Source organism: Ranitomeya imitator, chromosome 1, assembly GCF_032444005.1.
Source record: "Ranitomeya imitator isolate aRanImi1 chromosome 1, aRanImi1.pri, whole genome shotgun sequence".
Taxonomy (NCBI): Eukaryota; Metazoa; Chordata; class Amphibia; order Anura; family Dendrobatidae; genus Ranitomeya; species Ranitomeya imitator.
This window is the reverse complement of record NC_091282.1, coordinates 866,514,827-866,540,502: the sequence shown is the minus strand read 5'-3', so window position 1 is coordinate 866,540,502 and position 25,676 is coordinate 866,514,827. Positions and strand designations below refer to the sequence as shown.

The following is a 25,676-nucleotide window of genomic DNA, read 5'->3' as shown; positions in this document are numbered from 1 at the left end:
CTTGAGATCACAAACAGATTGCCGGACATTCCCCTTCAGGATTTTTTGGTAGACCACAGAATTCATGGTTCCATTTACCACAGCAAGACTTCCAGGTCCTGAAGCTGCAAAACAGCCCCAGACCATCAGGCTATGTTCACACGTTCCTGATTTCCCTCCTTTTTTTTCAGGACTACAAACCGCAGCTCTTGGCAGAAAACGCAGGTCCTTTTTTTGGTGCTTTTTTGGTGCTTTTTTGGTGCGTTTTTTGATGCGTTTTTTGATGCAGTTTTCTATGCAGAGTCTGTGTGTTTTCTAGGAAGTTTTTTAGGGTTAAAATGGCTGAAAATACCCTAACCCTACCCCTAACCCTACCCCTAACCCTACCCCTAACCCTAACCCTAACCCTACCCCTAACCCTACCCCTAACCCTACCCCTAACCCTAACCCTATTCTAACCTTAGTGGAAAAAAAAAATTCTTAATTTTTTTTATTGTCCCTACCTATGGGGGTGACAAAGGGGGGGGGGGTCATTTACTATTTTTTTTATTTTGATCACTGAGATAGGTTATATCTCAGTGATCAAAATGCACTTTGTAACGAATCTGCCAGCCGGCAGATTCGGCGGGCGCACTGCGCATGCGCCCGCCATTTTGCAAGATGGCGGCGCCCAGGGAGAAGACGGCCGGACGGACACCGGAAGGCCGGGTAAGTATAAGGGGGGGAGATGAGGGTACATGGAGGGCGTCGGAGCACGGGGGGTGGCATCGGAGCACGGGGGGTGGCATCGGAGCATGGGGGGGTGGCATCGGGGCACGGGGGGGCAGCCACACTGCAGCGGTTCTGCACCACAAACCGCAGAAAACCCGCAGATATTTTTTTCATCTGCGGGTTTTACTGCGGGTTTGACCTCACAATGGAGGTCTATGGGTGCAGAACCGCTGCAGTTCCGCAAAAAGAAGTGACATGGTACTTCTTTTTTACCGCGGCTATTCAGTGCGGCTTTTTTCGCGATTTTCCGCAATGTGGGCACAGCAGTTCCTGTTTTCCATAGGGTACATTGTAATGTACCCTGCATGGAAAACAGCTGCGGACCCGCAGCGGGAAAATCGCGGCATGAAAAAAAGGATGGTGTGAACATGGCCTCACACTACCACAACCATTGTTTACTGTTGGTATGATGCTCCTTTTCTGAAATGCTGTGTTACTTCTATGCCAGATGTAATGGGACATGCACCTTCCAAAAGTTCAGCAATTTTTTCACACAGGGTGCTGTAGGTTTGGATTTCTTCTTACCTTAATAATAAAGACCTTCATTTAAAAACTGCATTTTGTGGTTTACTTGTGTTATCTTTGTCTAATATGTCGATTTTGTTTTGTGATGTGAAACATTTAAGTGTGACAAACATGCAAAGGAATAGGAAATCAGGAAAGGGGCAAACGCTTTTTTCACAACTGTAGCTGCTGGCCGAATGGTTGGGACAAACCATTGTTTCTGCCAACTGCTGTCCATTGTGTATGGGGTCCCTAAGGCTAAGTGCGTTGTGCAATTTATTTCTGTCAAATTCTTTAATGTTCCCTTAGATCCCCATTCATCAGATGGCACACTTTTGGCTTTCATTTGGATGGTATGTGTTGGCATGCAGTTACAGCAAGGTGCTCTAGATTCCACTTTCCAATTCAGAGGGTCACTACAAAAAATGTATGGCTCCCTGATGAAGTGATGCCCAGGCATCCATACAGACTGTAGCCACTGTCATGCATATACCTTATGAATATATACACCTGACAGCAGCCACAAGCTGAGTGTGTACCCAGACCTACATAGGTAACTATGTTGTAAAATTAGCAGATATCATTCTGCACATGTCCAAAATATGATGCTTGCTTCAGGATAGTATATCAGTAGTAATGTGTCCTCTCCAGGTAATGATATTCAGGTTGTGACCATTCTAAATTCACAGTGAAATACTTTTTGTGAAACTTATAGAACTTAGCACTCAAGCATATCTACTATATAATTGTCTAAGGGTCACTTCCGTCTTTCTGTCTGTCCTTCTGTCACGGATATTCATTGGTCGCGGCCTCTGTCTGTCATGGAATCCAAGTCGCTGATTGGTCATGGCAAAACGCCCACGACCATTGCCACGTCCAATCAGCGACGGCCACAGTCCGGCGGCAATATGGCCGCTCCTTCCTCCCCGCAGTCAGTGCCCGCTCCATACTCCCCTCCAGTCATCCAGTCAGCCCTCACACAGGGTTAATGCCAGCGTTACCGGAGCGCGGTGTAAAGCACTCCGGTTACGCAGCTATTAACCCTGTGTGACCAACTTTTTACTATTGATGCTGCGTATGCAGCATCAATAGTAAAAAGATCTAATGTTACAAATAATAATAATAATAATAAAAGGTTATTCTCACCCTCCGACGTCGCTTCCTGTCCTCGGCAGTGCAAGCGGCTGGTTCCGGAGCTAAGGATGCTATGCGAGAAGGACCTGTCATGACGTCACGGTCATGTGACCGCGACGTCATCACAGGTCCTGTGCTCATACCAACCCTGGGACCGGAAGCTGCTGCGGTGCACGCAGGCGATAGGACTACAAGTGGCCCTCGGAAGGTGAGTATATGTTTCTTTTTATTTTTTAACCTGTTACATACCTGGCTGGGCAATATACTACGTAGCTGGGCAATATACTACGTAGCTGGGCAATATACTACGTGACTGGCCAATATACTACGTGACTGGGCAGTATACTACATGTCTGGTGTATACTACATGGCTCTGTGCTGTATACTACGTCGCTGTGCAATATACTACGTGGCTGGGCAATATACTACGTCGCTGTGCAATATACTACGTGGCTGGGCAATATACTACGTAGCTGGGCAATATACTACGTGTCTGTGCAATATACTACGTTACTGGGCAATATACTACGTGACTAGGCAATATACTACGTGACTGGGCAATATACTACGTCACTGGGCAATATACTACGTGGCTGGGAAATATACTACGTGACTGGTCAATATACTACGTGACTGGTCAATATACTACGTGACTGGTCAATATACTACGTGACTGGTCAATATACTATGTGACTGGGCAATATACTACGTGACTAGGTAATATACTACGTGACTGGGCAATATACTACGTCACTGGGCAATATACTACGTGGCTGGGCAATATACTACGTCACTGGGCAATATACTACGTGGCTGGACAATATACTACGTGGCTGGACAATATACTACGTGGCTGGGCAATATACTACGTGGCTGGGCAATATACTACGTGGCTGGGCAATATACTACGTGGCTGGGCAATATACTACGTGGGCTGTGCAACATACTACGTGGACATGCATATTCTAGAATACCCGATGCGTTAGAATCGGGCCACCATCTAGTAGTATATAGGGGTACTATATGACACCGACACACCAAGCAATGTGCTTTATTATGGATACTTCAGAGGCTCATCAGGATTCCGTATGATTTTATTTCATCGCTCTTCTTTTGATGAATGTTCTTTCCTGACAGATATGTTTTACCAAGCATAGCATTGTGGCACATGTCACAGAGCTGAAGTGTATCTAATGATTTATTACAGGCATAGGTTTGATTAGTCAAGGCCAGGTCATCTGTCTTGTTCAGTGGTGAACTACCATCTTGGAGCAAGATTTGGTTGTAATTCATAAGAATGCCATCGGCTAGAGACATCTTAAATAAAGGCAGCAGAACGCTAAGTTTTACTATGTCCACGTTCATCCAGTAATGTGTGGTGTTCCAGATCAGTATACCACATCAGGACAGCACATCAGGATACCACGTGAATGCTTGCTTCCTTGCCCTTCTGTCCACATAAGGCTTCTGAGCTGTCTTCTCACATTTGTGTTGAGTTGCTTTTCATCACGTCACCTTGCACTTCTTCTAATTACATATATGTGTTTAACACCAGTCATGTTTGTGAAAAAAACCTGTAGCAGTAATAAAGTCATACTTTCAGGCAATTCATTTCATATCTGTCTAAAACATTGATTTGGTCTCATTTGAATTAATGCGGGTACAAGGAAATATATCATTTTTAATTCATGACCTTCCATTTTTCAGAATATTGGAAAGAAGATGAGCTGTCAGGAATTCATTGCCAATCTTCAAGGGGTGAATGAAGGGACGGATTTCCCACGGGGGCTTCTCAAGGTCTGTCCTTCCTATGGCAAATTCCCTATTTTAGCACTGTAATTGTTATGTAATGATGTCACTAGGCCATTCTTTCCTTATTATATTATGTACATTTTAGTTGTAATCTGTCTTCATCTAGTGTCAATGATTAGATTTGATTAAGGCAAAATGTGTCTAGATTACCACAGTTTCATCCGTTTTCTGAGATTTCTAAATTCTTGTATGTAGTGTGAGGCAGTGACCGGTGTTATATGCGAGGGTTGCTATGTGTTCCCAGCATGCGCATAGAAGCATTTTAAAGCCAAGGGAGTGCATTGCAGTCACAGGCATAGCTGTGATTGCTGTGCAAAATAAAAGTAAGTATTGGTCTTGGGCAAGCTATTTGCCAAAGGCTGATTTAAGAAAACCTACCATGGGCTTTTGTTTTGAAGTGGACTACAAGATTGTAGTGGGGCGGTCTGCTTCCTCCCGGCCAGGTCTTACAAGTGGACCATGGCCTCAGGTTTCTTGTAAAAACCCTGTAGCAAAGGGTTTGGTACGTCAGTCTTGTTTTGCAAACCGGCAGAGCAGGAGGCTCTGCAGAACGTCAGCCTGTGTGAGCGAAGTGGAGCCAAAAAGCTTGACACTCCCAGCATACACGGCGGTGCAGTTGCCCACGACAACAGGTCACGGATTCGGACTGTCTTGTTTCCCGGCTGCGAACTGGAGGATGCCGTGTGCAGTTTATGTTGTGAGTTTGGACATTAAACTACGTATACTTTGAACTTTCCTGGGTCAATACCTCATCACTGCACAGTGTGGACACCGCTGCACTACAGTAATGAATGTAATACTCCTCCAGTCTCCATTTCCATTGTACTTTTTGGCATGATGACAATCCATAGTGATTTCATGCCACATGACCTTTCTGTCAAGGCTTGGCCTGGCCCACAGGGGAACATGTGAATCTCCCAGTGTGCCCCTTACACCACTATCTGAGCAGTAGTTGACACAGTACACTTGATTTACTATGTGGAGACTTAGTCATTAGTTAACCAATCATTAATTTGACAAACTACCCAGCCTATAGTTATATAGTAGGTCATTTTGTGAATGCAGGTAATATAATATTTGCATGTAGATAAACTGTAGGCTTCCAGACTCGGTGTCGGAACGTGGTACCAAGTGTCCATCAGTAACATTGTTTCTACCCAGGTCACAATTGGCAAAATATCAGTTAATTTTTTTTATTATTTTATGTATGCCCATTTAAATAGCAGTAATCTTTCTTGTGTATATTTTGGGGAAAATATTCCCGTTAGCAACAAATCTCGGTGAAAATAAAATTCAACATTCTTACAGTTGAAACTATAATTGGAGTAACTGGACAGAATTCTACTAGCTCACGAATGTTTCAGGCTCTTCACAATTCACCACTGCTCCTTCAAGTTAGTAAATGACCCTCACCAAATTGTATTTTTTCACTGTGATGGATGTTTTTTGAGTTTTAATTCATTTTTAATTTTCTTACAAGAAAGTTTATTTTCGCTGACTTTAATAGAAAGCACATGGTATTCCTTTTTTTTCAGTGTAAAAGTTTAAAGTGTAGTGTCAGGGTCACATTTCCTAGAACAGTCCTTCAATTTGATAATTAACGCTAATGAAGCCATATACTGAATTTTGAACTGTCTACATTGTTGCTGGCTATATTCCAAGCCAACAGACATGTTGTAAAAGACAAGCTGATGATATTAAAAAGCGTATTATAAAAAGGAAATTAATGCTTTAGCTTATTTCATAACTTTTTTAATTATGAAAAAAATCAATATCCAGTTAATGTGTTTTGTTTTATTTTATTTTAGACATTTTTTTTATATAACTATTTTTTCCTATTGATTTTTATCATTTCTTATTTTGGACTGATGCATACAAAAATATATACACTACCATTCAAAAGTTTAGGGTCACCCAGATAATTTTGTGCTTTCCATGAAAACTCATACTTTTATTAATCAAAAGAGTTGCCAAATGAATTTAAAATCTAGTCCAGATATTGACAAGGTTCGAAAAAAAAGATTTTTTTTAAAATAATTTTCTCCTTCAAACTTTGCTACATCAAAGAATGCTCCCTTTGCATCAATTGACCTTTGGCATTGTAGCAGTTAATTTGCTGAGTTAATCTGGAGAAATTTCGCCCCATGCTCCCAGAAGCCCCTCCCACAAGTTGGTTTGGCTTGATGGGCACTTTTTGCGTACCATACGGTCAAGCTGCTCCCACAACAGCTCAGTGGGGTTGAGATCTGGTGACTGCGCTGGCCACGCCATTACAGATAGAATACCAACTGCCTGCTTCTTCCCTAAATAGTTCTTGCATAATTTGGAGGTGTGCTTTGGGTCATTGTCCTGTTGTAGGATGAAATTGGCTGCAATCAAGCGCTGTCCACAGGGTATGGCATGGGGTTGCAAAATGGAGTGATAGCCTTCCTTATTCAATATTCCTTTTACTTTTAACAAATCTCCCACTTTGCCAGCACCAAAGCAACCCCAGGCAATCACATTACCTCCACCATGCTTGACAGATGGCGCCAGGCACTCTTCCTGCATCTTTTCAGTTGTTCTGAGTCTCACTAATGTTCTTCTGTGTGATCCAAACACCTCAAACTTTGATTTGTCTGTCCATAAGACTTTTTTTCCAATCTTCCTCTGTCCAATGTCTGTGTTCTTTTGCCCATATTAATCTTTTCCTTTTATCAGCCAGTCTCAGATATGGGACAGTCTTAGATATCTGCCCTGAAGGCCAGCATCCCAGAGTCGCCTCTTCACTGTAGAAGTTGACACTGACGTTTTGCGTGCACTATTTAATGAAGCTGCCAGTTGAGGACCTGTGAGACATCGATTTCTCAAACTACAGACTCTAATGTACTTGTCTTGTTGCTCATTTGTGCAGTGGGGCCTCCCACTTCTCTGAAGAGAGTAATAGATACCTTTGTAGGAAATCTTCAGTTTCTTGGCAATTTCTCACATGGAATAGCCTTCATTTCTAAGAACATGAATAGACTGTCGAGTTTCACATGAAAGTTCTTTTTTTTCTGGCCATTTTGAGAGTTTAATGGAACCAACAAACGTAATGTTCCAGATTCTCAACTAGCTTTATGGGTTCTCTAATCAGCCAAACTGTTTTCAGCTGTGCTAACATACTTGCACAAAGGTTTTCAAGGGTATGCTAACCATCCATTAGCCTTCTTACACAGTTAGCAAACACAAAGTATCATAAGAACCCTGGAGTGATGGTTGTTGGAAATGGGCCTCTATACACCTATGAAGATATTGCATTCCAAACCAGATGTTTGCAGCTAGAATAGTCATTTACCACATTAACAATGTATAGAGTGTATTTCTGAATCATTTAGTGTTAGCTTAGTTGGAAAAAACTGTGCTTTTCTTTAAAAAATAAGGAAATTTCTAAGTGACCCTAAACTTTTGAACGCTAGTGTATGAAATCCAAATAGATCACGTTTTCTTGGCTTATTTAAGTGTGTTTACTTGCTTGTGGATCTAAGGAGGGATATTTCTTTTTGTGGAAAGTGTTAAGCCGGCGTAAGGAGACTTTTAGGCCATGTAATACTCTTCTGGGAACTTAAATATGTACATAGCCTGTTCAGAAGGAAGATTACTTTATTTCTGGTACCACCTATTGGATGTAACAATCATAAAAGTTAATATTGACCCTTTAGTGCCATTCTGTGGAGTCTGAGTCATGGAGTTCGAGTCCATTTTGGTGGAGTCGGAGTTGGTATAAAATGGACCAACTCCGACTCCTAAAATATCTAATAAATTGGGTACAGTAGTTTAATGCAGGATGTGATGTAAATTCTTTCCTAAGAATTTGGGAAAGCTATGAAATGTCCTATAATTGTCTGTTCTGTTCCTGATCTCAGGATCTTGGCTTTTAGTTGAGATGAGTCTGTGCTGCACTTTATGTACAGGCTCAGTAGTGACCAGTGCTGGGGGGACCAGTTGGACACTGAGTCGGAGGTTTGGCTTATCGACTCCACAGCCCTACTTGAACGAGCCTTGCAACATGACTAAGGAAAAGTAGCTAAACCAGAAACTCTATTTACAGACGTGTTTCCAGCCAAAGCAGGAAATCTGATTTGGTTGTGTAAGAGGCTTGTGTTTTTGAACTTTCACTTCTGCCCTTCCAGGATCTTTCACGTCATTTAATTTTGTGACGATCATAAGCAACACTATATTTTGCAGCAAGGGGAGAAAAGAGGGACAGAAAGTGTACTAAAGGACCAATCCGCCCCTCCACTAAAAGGAAGCTATCATCATAAAGTGGCTTATTGTTTAAATTAGGTTTTTATGTATTTGAAGAAAAAAAACTCAACATTGTGTTTTATTTTATTTTATTCCTATTCTCAATCTTTATTATAAAAAAAATAGAAATCTTGCAATTTTCGCATTTACCACTCTGCTATTTAGACTCATGCCTGTTCTTTACAGAAGTCTTAGGGTAAGTTCACACTAAGCTTTTTTTTATACATTTTTTTTTTGTAGCACATCTGATCTCTTGGTAGGAAAGAAGCTGCAGAAAAAAAAGCATGTTTTCCTTGGTTTTTCTTGTGTTTTTTTTGCTGCGGTTTTGGCATGCTAAATTTGTCTTATTCATGCTGTTAAAGTTTAGTGTTGAAAAAAACGCACAAAAAAAGCAGCAAAACCTGCTACCTTCTGAAAAACCGCTTAAAGAAGTGACATGCTCCATTGTGCTAAAAACCATGCAATGCACAAAATCCCGATGACAAAAAACCAAGCTGTGTGCATGAGATTCTGAAGTCTCATACACTTTGCTGATACTGTAAAGCATAGCTCATGATTTGCATAAAATATGTATAAAAACGCTGCAAAAACACCTAGTGTACACTTAGCCTTACTTTCATCAAGAATAGGATTACACTGTCAGTCTACACCTTTCCGCACAGCTGATCCACTATTCACAATAGTGATATCATAGATAACCTTGACATTGACCTTTGTACACGCTTGTTAAATGCTTCAAAATAGAAGACATGGCCTGAGTCAGTAGGTTGCTGCAAAAATTAATGTGGATTTTCTGAAGGATCAGAAGGCATGAGTCTAGAACAACTCAGTCGCAAGTATGAAAATTGTAACATTTCTATTTTAATGCAATTTATAATATTTTTTGTAAAAATAAATTGAACATAAGACCTGATTTAGTAGATAATTTTCTGATGACTCATTTTATTTCAGTCCTTTTAATTTAGAAGGCAGGGAAATCTGTATATTACAGCTGATGCGTGAATGGATATTTCAACTCATCTCCAGCATTGGGGATTCTCCAGTATTTAGAAGTATACATTACTTTTAGGCAACTGTAAACCGTTAAGATATAAAGTATGTAATTTCAGAAAGTGACTGGTTTCAAAAGTGAAAATGATACAATATAATGTTATATTTAACACATTAAGTGTACTTGTACCTTGTGTGTCGTTATGGGCTACAGAAAAGTCCCGTATTTTCTGGTGTATAAGACGACCCCCAAATGTTCCATTTAAAATATGGAGTTTTGGATATACTCGCCGTATAAGACAGGGGTCATCTTATACACCCAGTTGTCTTATACGGCGTGTGCGGTCCGGATGGTTCCCAGGGTCTGGAGGAGAGGAGACTATCCTTCAGGCCCTGGGATCCATATTCATGTAAAAAAAAAATAAAAGTAAAAAAATATGAGATATACTTACCCTCCGACGGCCCCCGGCTCTCAGCGGTGCAAGCGGCGGCCTCCGTTCCTAAGAATGCATTGAGCGAAGGACCTTAGATGACGTGTGAAAGGGGCCTTACAGTTTCAGCAAAGTGGATGGGATTTATGGAGATCTCATGCCCAGTGTGCTTTTTTTTTCTACTGCGTGAACTGATCTGTTTGAAATCGGCAACATGTTAATTTCTCTTGTGGGTACACTGAGTTTTATATGCAGATTTTCCCTATAGATTTGCATCAGATGTGTAAAAAAACTCATATGTGGAAACACATAAAAAAGCATGTAATCCATACATGACCATATCAATACAGTTTGGGTAGAGCCAAATACCAGGAATTATCAAAAACAAAGCATCTTTATTTATAACATGACATATCAAAAAGAGACAAAAACTGCAGTGTCAAAACCATGATAAAAAAGCAGTCAAAAACACAATGCAAAAGAACGCAAGGAATGTAGCTAATCGGTGCAGAATATCTGCAACATGAAAAACTCACCAAATACTGATCATGGGAATGTAGCCTAAGGCCTCGCTCACACTGGTGTATAACCTGGCCTAGTGCTATGAAATGTTTTATTGGATAGCACTCGGACCAATGTTATACTATGGGGCAGTAAATACTTGACCCAAATTTTCTCGCATGACAGAATATACAACAGTGTGAGCCATGGCATAAGATAGATTCATATTACACCAATTACAGTTCTCTTCAATAGACTTCCTCATACAACCGTAGCGCGCTACATTGGTTTTCATAGCTGAAATGTTCATCTCTTAGCTGTTTCAATAGATTTTTATTTATGTTTTCAAAAAGAAAAAAAAAACGATTTTTTTTTAACAACAATAACAAGGTGTGCATGTGGCATATCACTTCTATCTTTTAAAGGGAACCTGTCAGCAGATTTTGCCACTATACAATGCGGCCACTGCCTTTCAGGACTTATCTACAGCATTATATAATGCTGTAGATAAGTCCCCGGTCTGACCTGCAAGTGAAGAAAAATAAGTTATATTATAACTCACCTGGGGGGTGGTCCTGTGCCGTCCGGAAACGGCGCCTCCCATCTTTTTGCGACGCCAGCCTCCTGCTTCTTCATCACTCCGCACCATGGGCGCTCCTGCGCAGGCGTACTTATCTGTCTTGTTGAGGGCAAAGTAAAGTACTGCAGTGCGCAGGTGTTGGGCCTCTGACCTTTCCCAGCATCTGACCCTAATGCCAACCCTATCTATTACCCTAACCACAACTCTAACCCCAACACACCCCTAACCCTAATACCAACCCTAACAATAAACCTAACCATAACGCTAACTTTAGCCTAACTCACTTTAGCCCAAATCTTACCCTAATGGAAAAATGGAAATAAATATATATTTTTTATTTTATTATTTTTCCCTAAGGGAAAGGGAAAAATAAAAATAAAAGGGAGTTTTAGTTACTATTTTTTTTTATCTTGATCACTGTTATAAGGTCTATCATAGTGATCAAAATGAACCAATAGGAAAGTGAAGCCAAACATAGGCTTCTTTAATTACACTGGCCAAGATGTGGTTGTAGGAGGTGAAGTGGTACAGTAATAGTCAGTGGAGCAGGCAAGAGAGCCACAGATGTAACAAGGAGTGACATTATTAGGCCGTGTTCGCAGCATTTCGCTTATTTCAGCGGTTTTTTTTTCAGCGTTTTTCACCCATTGAAAGCAATGCGTAGTGCGAAAAATGCTGCAAAAACTGCAGATATCAGGTATTGCTGCATTTTTGGTGCCAAAACCTGATGAATTTGAATCAGATTATTTTTGTCACGATCCAATTTTGGATTTGTGGCAGATCTGGTTTGCCTCAGTTTAAGACCTTTTTCCTTTCTGGTCATCGGGGGTTAATGCAGTTTTTTACACCCCGGTGGCCGCTGATGTTATTGCATTGCTGCTGGGTCAGCTGATGTTTGTGGTGACCACTCCCTCCATCCTTTAAGAGGTCAGCTGGTTCATCAGCTGACTGTCGGTGTTAGTTCATTCTTCAGCGACCAAGCCGGGAGTAGGAGCTAGCTGGGAACTGTTGTTCTACAGCTGTGTCCGTTGTATCTGGTGTTTCTTCCTGCTGTGCTGTGCCTTGCAGCATTAAGCTAAGTGTGGTTTTCCTTTACTTTGTCTGTGTACCCTGTTAATTGTGATATTTATACACTGGTGCAGTCCACCTTCCTTGGGGGGAGAGGGGGTCACTGATAGGGCGTGCACAGGAGACAGGGATACGCTGGCAGCTCAGGCCTCCTAACCTTCATAGGTACCCCTGAGATAAGGGAAAGCCAGGGCCCCTTATAGTGGCAGGGACAGGTGCGGGTCCCAGTAACCGTCCTGCCCCTTTATCGCCGTAAACGGCGTGACATTAACACCGACCATCACATTTTTTCTGGTGAGCCAAGGCTCAAATACAGGCCTTTGCCCAACTGCTTCAGACCCTCACCGACGAGTTTAAGGTGCTGCGTGGTGAGGTGGTGCAGCAGCTGCAGCAGTTGGTGGGGTTTTGGGCTTCAGCCCAGGTTCATGCTCAACCAGAGCCCAAGATATCTCTTCCTGACAGGGTCTCTGGTGGGAGAGATAAATTTTTGGTTTTTAAGGAGGCCTGTAAGTTATACTTTAGGCTCCGCCCTCGTTCATCAGGGAGTGAGGAACAACGGGTGGGAATCATCATTTCCCTTCTTAAAGGTGAACCCCAATCCTGGGCCTTCTCCCTGCCGACCGGTTTTCCATCTCTGTGGTCAGTGGATGAGTTTTTTGCAGCTCTGGCGCTGGTACATGGTGACCCGGACGGCGTCTCCTTGGCGGAATCCCGACTCCGTAAGATCAAGCAGGGGGGCCGGCCGGCGGAGGACTACTGTTCAGAGTTCAGGAGGTGGGCCACTGACACACAGTGGAATGACTCGGCCCTTAGGAGCCATTTTGTGCAGGGTCTGTCCCCTAGGTTACAAGATACTCTGGTACAGTACGCCGCCCCCAAGTCGTTGGAGGCCACCATGTCCCTTGCCATCCCGGTGGATAGACGCTTGAGGGAGAGGCATACACCAAATGTGCCCCCTTTAGTCCTTGCTAGGGAGGAGGACACCTGGGCAGGCGGATGAACCCATGCACCTGGGAGGAGTTGCTTCCCAAACGGGGTTGTCTGGGGTTCGCCGTGGTGTGGGGGCATGTTTCTACTGTGGGCAGACTGGTCATTTTATCAATGTCTGCCCAGCTCGCACCAAAATACCTGTTCCATCTAAAAAGTCGCGTCCCCCTGGTTGTGTGGAAGGAAGCGACCAGGGAGTGTATATTTCCTCCATTTTCTCGTCTCGGTGTACCTTACCTGCTGAGGTGGTTGTTGGTGGGGTAACTGAGAATATTCCGGTGCTTGTGGACAGTGGAGCAGTGGTTCATTCTTCAGCGACCAAGCCGGGAGTGGGGGCTAGCTGGGAACTGTTGTTCTACAGCTGTGTCCGTTGTATCTGGTGTTTCTTCCTGCTGTGCTGTGCCTTGCAGCATTAAGCTAAGTGTGGTTTTCCTTTACCTTGTCTGTATACCTTGCTAATTGTGATATTTATACACTGGTGCAGTCCACCTCCCTTGGGGGGAGAGGGGGTCACTGATAGGGCCTGCACAGGAGACAGGGATACGCTCAGGCCTCCTAACCTTCATAGGTACCCCTGAGATAAGGGAAAACCAGGGCTCCTTATAGTGGCAGGGACAGGTGCGGGTCCCAGTACACCGTCCTGCCCCTTTATCGCCGTAAACAGCGTGACAGTTTTTTTAAGTACTAAACTTTATCAACCTGCAAAAGAGATGGATTGAGCCTGAAAAAAATGCAGTAATAAAATCACAGCAAAAACTAAGCAAAACCTTCTTTCTGTAAGCAGCTTAAATGCAGCTTAACCCCTTCATGACCCAGCCTATTTTGACCTTAAAGACCTGGCCGTTTTTTGCAATTCTGACCAGTGTCCCTTCATGAGGTAATAACTCAGGAACGCTTCAATGGATCCTAGCGGTTCTGAGATTGTTTTTTCGTGCCATATTGGGCTTCATGTTAGTGGTAAATTTAGGTCAATAAATTCTGTGTTTATTTGTGATAAAAACAGAAATTTGGCGAAAATTTTGAAAATTTCGCAATTTTCACATTTTGAATTTTTATTCTGTTAAACCAGAGAGTTATGTGACACAAAATAGTTAATAAATAACATTTCCCACACGTCTACTTTACATCAGCACAATTTTGGAAACAAAATTTTTTTTTGCTAGGAAGTTATAAGGGTTAAAATTTGACCAGCGATTTCTCATTTTTACAACGAAATTTACAAATCCATTTTTTTTAGGGACCACCTCACATTTGAAGTCAGTTTGAGGGGTCTATATGGCTGAAAATACCCAAAAGTGACACCATTCTAAAAACTGCACCCCTCAAGGTGCACAAAACCACATTCAAGAAGTTTATTAACCCTTCAGGTGCTTCACAGCAGCAGAAGCAACATGGAAGGAAAAAATGAACATTTAACTTTTTAGTCACAAAAATGATTTTTCAGCAACAATTTTTTTATTTTCCCAATGGTAAAAGGAGAAACTGAACCACGTACGTTGTTGTCCAATTTGTCCTGAGTACGCTGATACCTCATATGTGGGGGTAAACCACTGTTTGGGCGCACGGCAGGGCTTGGAAGGGAAGGAGCGCCATTTGACTTTTTGAATGAAAAATTGGCTGCACTCTTTAGCGGACACCATGTCACATTTGGAGAGCCCCCGTGTGCCTAAAAATTGGAGCTCCCCCACAAGTGACCCCATTTTGGAAACTAGACGCCCCAAGGAACTTATCTAGATGCATAGTGAGCCCTTTAAACCCCCAGGTGCTTCACAAATTGATCCGTAAAAATGAAAAAGTACTTTTTTTTCACAAAAAAATTCTTTTAGCCTCAATTTTTTCATTTTCACATGGGCAATAGGATAAAATGGATCCTAAAATTTGTTGAGCAATTTCTCCCGAGTACGCCGATACCTCATATGTGGGGGTAAACCACTGTTTGGGCACACGGCAGGGCTCGGAAGGGAAGGCGCGCCTTTTAACTTTTTGAATGGAAAATTAGCTCCAATTGTTAGCGGACACCATGTCGCATTTGGAGAGCCCCTGTGTGCCTATGCAATGGAGCTCCCCCACAAGTGACCCCATTTTGGAAACTAGACCCCCCAAGGAACTTATCTAGATGCATACTGAGCACTTTAAACCCCCAGGTGCTTCACAGAAGTTTATAATGCAGAGCCATGAAAATAAAAAATAATTTTTCTTTTCTCAAAAATGATTTTTTAGCCTGGAATTTCCTATTTTGCCAATGGTAATAGGAGAAATTGGACCACAAATGTTGTTGTCCAGTTTGTCCTGAGTATGCAGATACCCCATATGTGGGGGTAAACCACTGTTTGGGCGCACGGCAGGGCTCAGAAGGGAAGGCACGCCATTTGGCTTTTTAAATGGAAAATTATCTCCACTCATTAGCGGACACCATGTCGCGTTTGGAGAGCCCCTGTGTGCCTAAACATTGGAGATCCCCCACAAATTACCCCATTTTGGAAACTAGACCCCCAAAGGAACTAATCTAGATGTGTAGTGAGCACTTTGAACCCTCAAGTGCTTCACAGAAGTTTATAACGCAGAGCCATGAAAATAAAAAAAAAAAAATATTTTCTCAAAAATGAATTTTAGCCCGCAATTTTTTATTTTCCCAAGGGTAACAGGAGAAATTTGACCCCAAAAGTTGTTGTCCAGTTTCTCCTGAGTACGCTGATACCCCATATGTGGGGGTAAACCACTGTTTAGGCACATGCTGGGGCTCGGAAGTGAAGTAGTGACGTTTTGAAATGCAGACTTTGATGGACTGCTCTGTGGGCGTCACGTTGCGTTTGCAGAGCCCCTGATGTGGCTAAACAGTAGAAACCCCCCACAAGTGACCCCATTTTGGAAACTAGACCCCGAAAGGAACTTATCTAGATGTGAGGTGAGCACTTTGAACCCCCAAGTGCTTCACAGAAGTTCATAACACAGAGCAGTGAAAATAATAAATACGTTTTCTTTCCTCAAAAATAATTTTTTAGCCCAGAATTTTTTATTTTCCCAAGGGTTACAGGAGAAATTGGACCACAAAAGTTGTTGTCCAGTTTCTCCTGAGTACGCTGATACCCCATGTGTGGGGGTAAACCACTGTTTGGGCACACGTGGGGGCTCAGAAGGGAAGTAGTGACTTTTGAAATGCAGACTTTGATGGAATGGTCTGCGGGCGTCACGTTGCGTTTGCAGAGCCCCTGGTGTGCCTAAACAGTAGAAACCCCCCACAAGTGACCCCATTTTGGAAACTAGACCCCCCAAGGAACTTATCTAGATATGTGGTGAGCACTTTGAACCCCCAAGTGCTTCACAGACGTTTACAACGCAGAGCCGTGAAAATAAAAAATCATTTTTCTTTCCTCAAAAATGATGTTTTAGCAAGCAATTTTTTATTTTCTCAAGGGTAACAGGAGAAATTGGACCCCAGTAATTGTTGCGCAGTTTGTCCTGAGTATGCTGGTACCCCATATGTGGGGGTAAACCACTGTTTGGGCACACGTCGGGGTTCGGAAGTGAGGGAGCACCATTTGAATTTTTGAATACAAGATTGGCTGGAATCAATGGTGGCGCCATGTTGCGTTTGGAGACCCCCTGAAGTGCCTAAACAGTGGAAACACCTCAATTCTACCTCCAACACACCCCTAACCCTTATCCCAACTGTAGCCGTAACCCTAATCACAACCCTAACCCCAACACACCCCTAACCACAACCCTAACCCCAACACACCCCTAACCCTAACCACAACCCTAATTCCAACCCAACTCTAAGGCTATGTGCCAACGTTGCGGATTCGTATGAGATTTTTCAGCATCATTTGTGAAAAATCCGCGGGTAAAAGGCACTGCGTTTTACCTGTGGATTTACCGTGGATTTCCAGTGTTTTTTGTGCGGATTTCACCTGTGGATTCCTATTGAGGAACAGGTGTAAAACGTTGCGGAATCCGCACAAAGAATTAGCATGCTGCGGAAAATACAACGCAGCGTTCCCGCGCGGTATTTTCTGCACCATGGGCACAGCGGATTTGGTTTTCCATATGTTTACATGGTACTGTAAACCTGATGGAACTCTGCTGCGGATCCGCAGCGGCCAATCCGCACCGTGTGCACATAGCCTAATTCTAAAGGTATGTGCACACGCTGCGGAAAACGCTGCGGATCCGCAGCAGTTTCCCATGAGTTTACAGTTCAATGTGAACCTATGGGAACCAAAAATCGCTGTACACATGCTGCGGAAAAACTGCACGGAAACGCAGCGGTTTACATTCCGCAGCATGTCACTTCTTTCTGCGGATTCCGCAGCGGTTTTACAACTGCTCCAATAGAAAATCGCAGTTGTAAAACCGCAGTGAAATGCGCAGAAAAACCGCGGTAAATCCACGATAAATCGGCAGCGGTTTAGCACTGTGGATTTTTCAAATCCGCTGCGGAAAAATCCGCATAGGACCAGAATACGTGTGCACATACCGAAACCCTAACCCTAGCCCTAACCCTACCCCTACCCCTAACCCTAACCCTACCCCTAACCCTAACCCTACCCCTAACCCTACCCCTAACCCTACCCCTAACCCTAACCCTACCCCTAACCCTACCCCTAACCCTAACCCTAGTTCTTACCCCAACCTTAGTGAAAAAAAAAAAAATTCTTTCTTTTTTTTATTGTCCCTATCTATGGGGGTGACAAAGGGGGGGGTCATTTACTATTTTTTTTATTTTGATCACTGAGATAGGTTATATCTCAGTGATCAAAATTCACTCTGGAACGAATCTGCCGGCCGGCAGATTCGGCGGGCGCACTGCACATGCGCCCGCCATTTTGGAAGATGGCGGCGCCCAGGGAGAAGACGGACGGGACCTCGGGCGGCCAGGTAAGTATAAGGGGGGGAGATCAGGGCACGGGGGGGGGGCGTCGGAGCACGGGGGGGTGGATCGGATCATGGGGGGGGTGGATCGGAACACGGGAGGTAGGATTGGAGCACGGGGAAGGATTGGAGCACGGGGTGAGGGATCGCTGTGCGGGGGGGGTGGATCGGAGCACGGGGGGGTCGCTGTGTGCGGGGGGGGATCGGAGTGCGGGGGGGTTTGATTGGAGCGCGGGGGGTGTGATTGGTGCACGGGGAAGCGGACAGGAGGACGGGGGAGCGGAGCACAGGACGGAGGGGAGCGGACCACAGATCGGGGGGCTGGGGGGGCGATCGGAGGAGTGGGGTGGGTGCACATAAGTGTTTCCAGCCATGGCCGATGATATTGCAGCATCGGCCATGGCTGGATTGTAATATTTCACCAGTTTTTTAGGTGAAATATTACAAATCGCTCTGATTGGCAGTTTCACTTTCAACAGCCAATCAGAGCGATCGTAGCCACGAGGGGGTGAAGCCACCCCCCCTGGGCTAAACTACCACTCCCCCTGTCCCTGCAGATCGGGTGAAATGGGAGTTAACCCTTTCACCCGGCCTGCAGGGACGCGATCTTTCCATGACGCATATGCTGCGTCATGGGTCGGAATGGCACCGACTTTCATGACGCAGCGTATGCGTCAAAGGTCGGGAAGGGGTTAAACTTTGCATGAAAAAAACACTGCAAAAATGCAACGTGTGAACATAGACTTACATTGTTCTTTTCTTTTTTTTATTAATATTTTCTTGTCAGTTAGGTTGAATCAAGCTATGTTATTATTATTATTATTATTATTATTATTATTATTAATGAGCTTTCTAATTTTGCTGAATTATTCACTTTAATACTTTGTTTTACTGTTTGCCTTCAGCTTGATATTGTGTATAGAACAAATAATTTTGGTATCGCATAAAACTGTTTACTGTGCTATTTAAATTGCCTAAAATATGCACGTATGAAAGGTTTGTTAACAAAAAGAAAAATAAAAGAAAAAGGGAAAAGCATATGGTACAACTAAATAATTTATCATCATATCATTAAGAGACAATAACAATATCTTCTTGGCTTTTGTTACATCCATATTAAGCCCAAGTTGCAGATCTGTTACCGAGTTGTACCTTTTGATCTTGGCATAAAATTTGTATATTGCATATATTAATTGTTACTTGTGTGCCAAATAATAGAGCCGATATAACCATCAAATTACTCTTTAGTAACCCAAGTGATTGTTTTAAGCAGTACCATATAAAAGCTTTTAGACGGTTCATGATGCTATTTTGGCGTTCTTATTTAAAAGCATATATTATGAATTTCTGAGAAATACTGCAATAAAAGTTCATTACAACTTATCCATTTGGATATAAATAGAAACATACAAGAAACTTTGCCTAGGTAACCACAATTGTTAGAAATACTTATTTTTATTCTGACTTATTCTGTATATTTGCTTCTGCTGGAGCTGGCACTTTAAAGTATACCTCTTGTTTTATTATGCAAATTGCCTCTTCAGAGAGGAAGAGGACTTAATCTCTATAGCGCCACCTATTGGAAGAAGCGATCCTACAAGTCACTATCGATCCTTAATGGGCCTTGAAATGTGATTTAGGATAAAAGCCAAGTCAGAATACTCCAAAACACTGCAAATTCAGATTCTGATTTGACTTTTATCTTAATTACATTTGAAGGCCCGTTAAAGGATCCATAGTGACTTGTAGGATTCTTCCAACAGGTGGCGCTATAGAGATCAAGTCCTCTTCCTCTCTGAAGGAGCATTGCTCAGTAAATAAGCTTTTTTACCTTGGCATGCCAGAGCCGGTATGTCACTCTCCGCAAGGAGAAACGGTACCCCTTAGACCTTGTTTTAGGTGACTTTTGGAAAAATTGTCTTGCCATGTACAAGAGGAATGATGCTATTACATACCTTGTATCCTACATTCTTAAACACCTTTCCCTGCATGCTCCATTCCTAATATTAAGCTATGAGCTAATGGGTGGAGACTACCTGCTATGATGTCTCCCATACACAGACAAGAGGGATTCTTGCTCTCATGTTTCCCTTCAGCATATATAGGGTGTCACCAACTTACAAACATATGACATACGTACAACCCCTAGTTCAAAACTTCAGATGTGAAATAACCAACAACTAATATTCCAACCTCACCGCTAATGGAGCGCCCCCGTAGGGCAGTGGGGTACTCGGTACCGGGTCCTTCGGCTAGATGGTATACCTTCCCACAGGTGAAGTGTATCCCCAGGGCTTCCCAGTGTGTAGATGGTGGGTGGTGTGAGGCGCAGTGAAGAACGAGGACACAAGGTTGCAGTCTCTTTACCTTTTTACTGAAGGCTTCAGCATCCACAGTCCAGAGCACAGATCACAGGGCAGGCAGAGTCCGGCTGGTTTGGAGGCAAATCTGGAGTCCCCTTATCGAGGTGGAAATCAGTAGCCTTCCTTTAGCGCCTGGGTGTTGTAGTACCTTACTGCTAAGCGCTAAGTCCTCACAACTGTTGTAGATGTTATAGATGTTATGTCTTTCTCTCTGTCCCCCAGATGATGGATAGGAACAAACCAGTATGACTGATGGCCTGAGGCTTTTTACAGGGATTCTAGCATGCCCCGGCCCCCACAAGTTGCCACCGTGCCTCCTGGGTATAGGGAGGATCAGTAACTTGAAATTAGCTGTCCTGCCGGTCTCTGGAGCAAGGCATAAATGACTGTTGCTCCCTCGGTGTTCCGGCTACCGAATCCTGCGCCTCAGAAGGAGGCAGCCTTTGCAGGGCAGAACTCCTTCTGGTTTCCTCTCCTTTTGCTAAGACTTCGTTTCTTACCCTCCACAATACAGTTCGTTGTTCGTGTCTCTTTATTGGGAGCTGCCGCACGTGGGGCAGGCGCAGCTCCGTGGCCTTCTGTCTAGGCCGGCCTCTGACAGGATTCCACCCTAGCGGAGCTCAGATAGCAGCTAGCTGGGTGAAGCCCAGCCAGCTTCTGCCTAACTTCCTATCCAGACTGTTATGATCTGGTGATTATGGAGCGACATGAGACTAGCTCTGAGCAGGTGGTATCTATACTGACCGCAGACCCTAAGCTCAACACACAACTAGAAGCAGCCGTGGATTGCTCCTAACGCTCCCTAGGCAACTCGTCACAGCCTAAGAGCTAACTACCCCTAAAGATAGAAGCAGGAAAACTATCTTGCCTCAGAGAAAATCCCCAAAGGAAAGACAGCCCCCCACATGTAATGACTGTGAGAGGAGAAGGAAATTACATACGTAGTATGAAACAAGATTGAGCACAGGAGGCCACTTCTAGCTAAAAAGGAAAGTACAGAAAAGAGCTCTGTGCGGTCAGTAGAAAAAACTAGAAAAAGTCCACCGCAGAGAAATGCAAAAATCTCCACACCTAACTAAAGGTGTGGAGGGCAAACTCTGCTGCCCAGAGCTTCCAGTTTAGCTAAATAGATCCATACTGATAAACTGGACAAATGAGCAAAAAACAAGACAGTACAAAACAACAAGTCCACAATAAGTGAACTGCAGAGGACATGGAAGGACTTAGCTTTGCAGAACTTGGTCAGAGTGTCAGGACAATCCAAAGAGCAATGATTCCAGGCAGAGACAATTGACAACTGGCATTGAATGAGGGCTAAGGCCAGACTAATATAGCCGAGCCCAAAAGACAATCAAAGGAAACAGCTGAGAAGCTAAATCCAAGAAGCAGTCATACCACTAAAGACCACAGGAGGAGCCCAAGAGCAGAACTCACAAAAATACTACTTACAACCAAGAACGGAATTCACAACAGTACCCCCCCCCCTTGAGGAGGGGTCACCGAACCCTCACCAGAGCCCCCAGGCCGATCAGGACGAGCCAAATGAAACGCACGAACCAACTCGGCGGCATGAACATCGGAGGCAACAACCCAAGAATTATCCTCCTGGCCATAACCCTTCCACTTGACAAGATACTGAAGCTTCCGCATTGAAAAACGAGAATCCAAAATTTTCTCAACCACATATTCCAACTCCCCCCCAACCAACACCGGGGCAGGAGGATCAACAGATGGAACAACGGGCTTCACATATCTCCGCAACAAAGATCTATGGAAAACATTGTGGATGGAAAAAGAAGCTGGAAGGGCCAAACGAAAAGACACAGGATTGATAATCTCAGAAATCTTATAAGGACCAATAAACCGAGGCTTGAACTTAGGGGAAGAAACCTTCATAGGGACATGACGAGAGGATAACCAGACCAAATCCCCCACACGAAGCCGAGGACCAACACACCAACGGCGGTTAGCAAAACGCTGAGCCCTTTCCTGGGACAACGTCAAATTGTCCACCACATGAGTCCAAATCCGCTGCAACCTGTCCACCACAGAATCCACACCAGGACAATCAGAAGGCTCAACCTGCCCTGAAGAAAAACGAGGATGGAAACCAAAATTACAAAAGAAAGGCGAAACCAAAGTAGCCGAACTGGCCCGATTATTAAGGGCAAACTCGGCCAATGGCAAAAAAGTCACCCAATCATCCTGATCAGCAGACACAAAGCATCTCAAATAGGTTTCCAAGATTTGATTAGCTCGCTCAGTTTGGCCATTTGTTTGAGGATGGAACGCTGAAGAAAAAGACAAATCAATACCCATCCTAGCACAAAAGGCCCGCCAAAACCTGGAAACAAACTGGGAACCTCTATCAGACACAATATTCTCCGGAATGCCATGCAAACGAACCACATGTTGAAAAAACAATGGAACCAAATCAGAGGAGGAAGGCAACTTAGGCAAAGGTACCAAATGAACCATTTTAGAGAACCGGTCACAAACCACCCAGATAACAGACATCCTCTGGGACACCGGAAGATCTGAAATAAAATCCATGGAAATATGCGTCCAAGGCCTCTCCGGAATGGGCAAAGGTGAAAGCAACCCACTAGCACGGGAACAGCAAGGCTTAGCCCGGGCACAGGTCCCACAGGATTGCACAAAAGCACGCACATCCCGCGACAAGGAAGGCCACCAAAAGGACCTAGCAACCAAATCTCTGGTACCAAAAATTCCAGGATGACCGGCCAACACAGAACAATGGACCTCAGAAATTACCTTACTTGTCCATCTATCAGGAACAAACCGCTTCCCCACAGGACAGCGGTCAGGCTTATCAGCCTGAAACTCGTGAAGCGCCCGCCGTAAATCAGGGGAGATGGCAGATAATATCACCCCTTCCCTAAGAATGCCAACCGGCTCAAGGACACCAGGGGAATCAGGCAAAAAACTCCTAGAGAGAGCATACGCCTTAATATTCTTAGATCCAGGAAGATACGAGACCACAAAATCAAAACGGGAGAAAAACAGGGACCACCGAGCCTGTCTAGGGTTCAGCCGCTTGGCCGACTCAAGGTAAATCAGATTCTTATGATCGGTCAAGACCACAATGCGGTGCTTGGCTCCCTCAAGCCAATGACGCCACTCCTCAAATGCCCACTTCATAGCCAACAACTCCCGATTGCCGACATCATAATTGCGTTCCGCAGGTGAAAACTTCCGAGAAAAGAAGGCACATGGCTTCATCAAGGAACCATCAGAATTCCTCTGTGACAAAACGGCCCCTGCCCCAATCTCAGAAGCGTCAACCTCTACCTGAAAAGAAAGAGAAACATCCGGCTGACGCAAGACAGGGGCAGAAGTAAATCGGCGTTTAAGTTCCTGAAAAGCCTCAACAGCCTCAGAGGACCAGTTAGTCACATCAGCGCCTTTCTTAGTCAAATCGGTCAGGGGTTTAACCACACTAGAGAAGTTAGCAATGAAACGGCGATAAAAATTAGCAAAGCCCAAAAATTTTGAAGACTCTTCACAGATGTGGGTTGAATCCAGTCATGAATGGCTTGGACCTTAACAGGATCCATTTCTATAGACGAAGGGGAAAAAATAAACCCCAAAAAAGAAACCTTCTGAACTCCAAATAGGCACTTAGACCCCTTCACAAATAGAGCATTATCACGAAGGATCTGGAACACCATCCTGACCTGCTTCACATGAGACTCCCAATCATTAGAAAAAATCAAAATATCTTCCAAATACACAATCAAGAATTTGTCAAGATAATTGCGGAAAATATCATGCATAAAGGACTGAAACACAGAAGGAGCATTAGAAAGACCGAAAGGCATCACCAGGTATTCAAAATGGTCTTCGGGCGTATTGAATGCAGTTTTCCATTCGTCACCCTTTCTAATACGAACAAGATTATATGCCCCTCGAAGGTCAATCTTAGTAAACCAACTAGCCCCCTTAATCCTAGCAAATAAATCAGAGAGCAAGGGTAAAGGATATTGAAATTTGACCGTGATCTTATTAAGAAGGCGATAATCAATACAGGGTCTTAAGGAGCCATCCTTCTTGGCAACAAAAAAGAATCCCGCTCCCAATGGTGACGAAGACGGCTGAATATGCCCCTTCTCCAAAGACTCCTTAACATAGCTCCGCATGGCAGCATGTTCTGGTACAGACAGATTGAAAAGTCGGCCCTTAGGGAATTTACAACCAGGAATTAAGTCAATAGCACAATCACAGTTCCTATGTGGAGGAAGGGAACTGGACTTGGGCTCATCGAATACATCCTGGAAATCCGACAAAAATTCAGGAACATCAGAAGAGGGGGAAGAGGAAATAGACATCAGAGGAACGTCACTATGTACCCCTTGACAACCCCAACTAGTCATAGACTTTGATTTCCAATCCAGCACTGGATTGTGTACTTGTAACCATGGAAAACCCAGTACAACATCATCATGTAAATTATGCAACACCAGAAAACGGCAATCTTCCTGATGTGCAGGAGTCATGCACATAGTTCGCTGAGTCTAATACTGAGGTCTATTCTTGGCCATTGGTGTAGCATCAATACCCCTCAAGGGTATGGGACTCTGCAAAGGCTGCAAAGAAAAACCACATACGTAGTATGAAACAAGATTGAGCACAGGAGGCCACTTCTAGCTAAAAAGGAAAGTACAGAAAAGAGCTCTGTACGGTCAGTAGAAAAAACTAGAAAAAGTCCACCGCAGAGAAATGCAAAAATCTCCACACCTAACTAAAGGTGTGGAGGGCAAACTCTGCTGCCCAGAGCTTCCAGTTTAGCTAAATAGATCCATTCTGATAAACTGGACAAATGAGCAAAAAACAAGACAGTACAAAACAACAAGTCCACAATAAGTGAACTGCAAAGGACATGGAAGGACTTAGCTTTGCAGAACTTGGTCAGAGTGTCAGGACAATCCAAAGAGCAATGACTCCAGGCAGAGACAATTGACAACTGGCATTGAATGAGGGCTAAGGCCAGACTAATATAGCCGAGCCCAAAAGACAATCAAAGGAAACAGCTGAGAAGCTAAATCCAAGAAGCAGTCATACCACTAAAGACCACAGGAGGAGCCCAAGAGCAGAACTCACAAGAATACTACTTACAACCAAGAACGGAATTCACAACACCAGACCACCAGTTTTAACTAATTGTGAAGTGCCCTAATAAATAGGAGCATAGCTCCCCCTGGTGGACTGGAGTATGAAATGTGTTGCATGTTTGTGATACCTGGTAAAGAGATCTCCTTTATTGCTTTCAAACATAACATCACTCCCCCCTAGAGGAGAATGATATTACTGCAACGACCAGGACCCTGGGGCGCTGCACTAACTTCTCAGTCCGCCTTCTGGCCCTTTTCTTTTTGCTGTCATGTGCTGCATCTCTCG

The 25,676-nt window shown here is 43.8% G+C and overlaps 1 protein-coding gene across 5 annotated transcripts in view; it reads left to right on the top strand.

Moving 5' to 3' along the window:
- PSD3 (pleckstrin and Sec7 domain containing 3) overlaps window positions 1-25,676 on the top strand; it is an 835,030-nt gene that overhangs the window by 458,809 nt on the left and 350,545 nt on the right. For all 5 annotated transcript variants that reach the window (XM_069742411.1, XM_069742393.1, XM_069742401.1 and 2 more), the window contains one exon: window positions 4,096-4,185. In XM_069742411.1, the coding sequence (XP_069598512.1) occupies window positions 4,096-4,185 (90 nt within the window). The remainder of the gene's footprint in view (window positions 1-4,095; window positions 4,186-25,676) is intronic.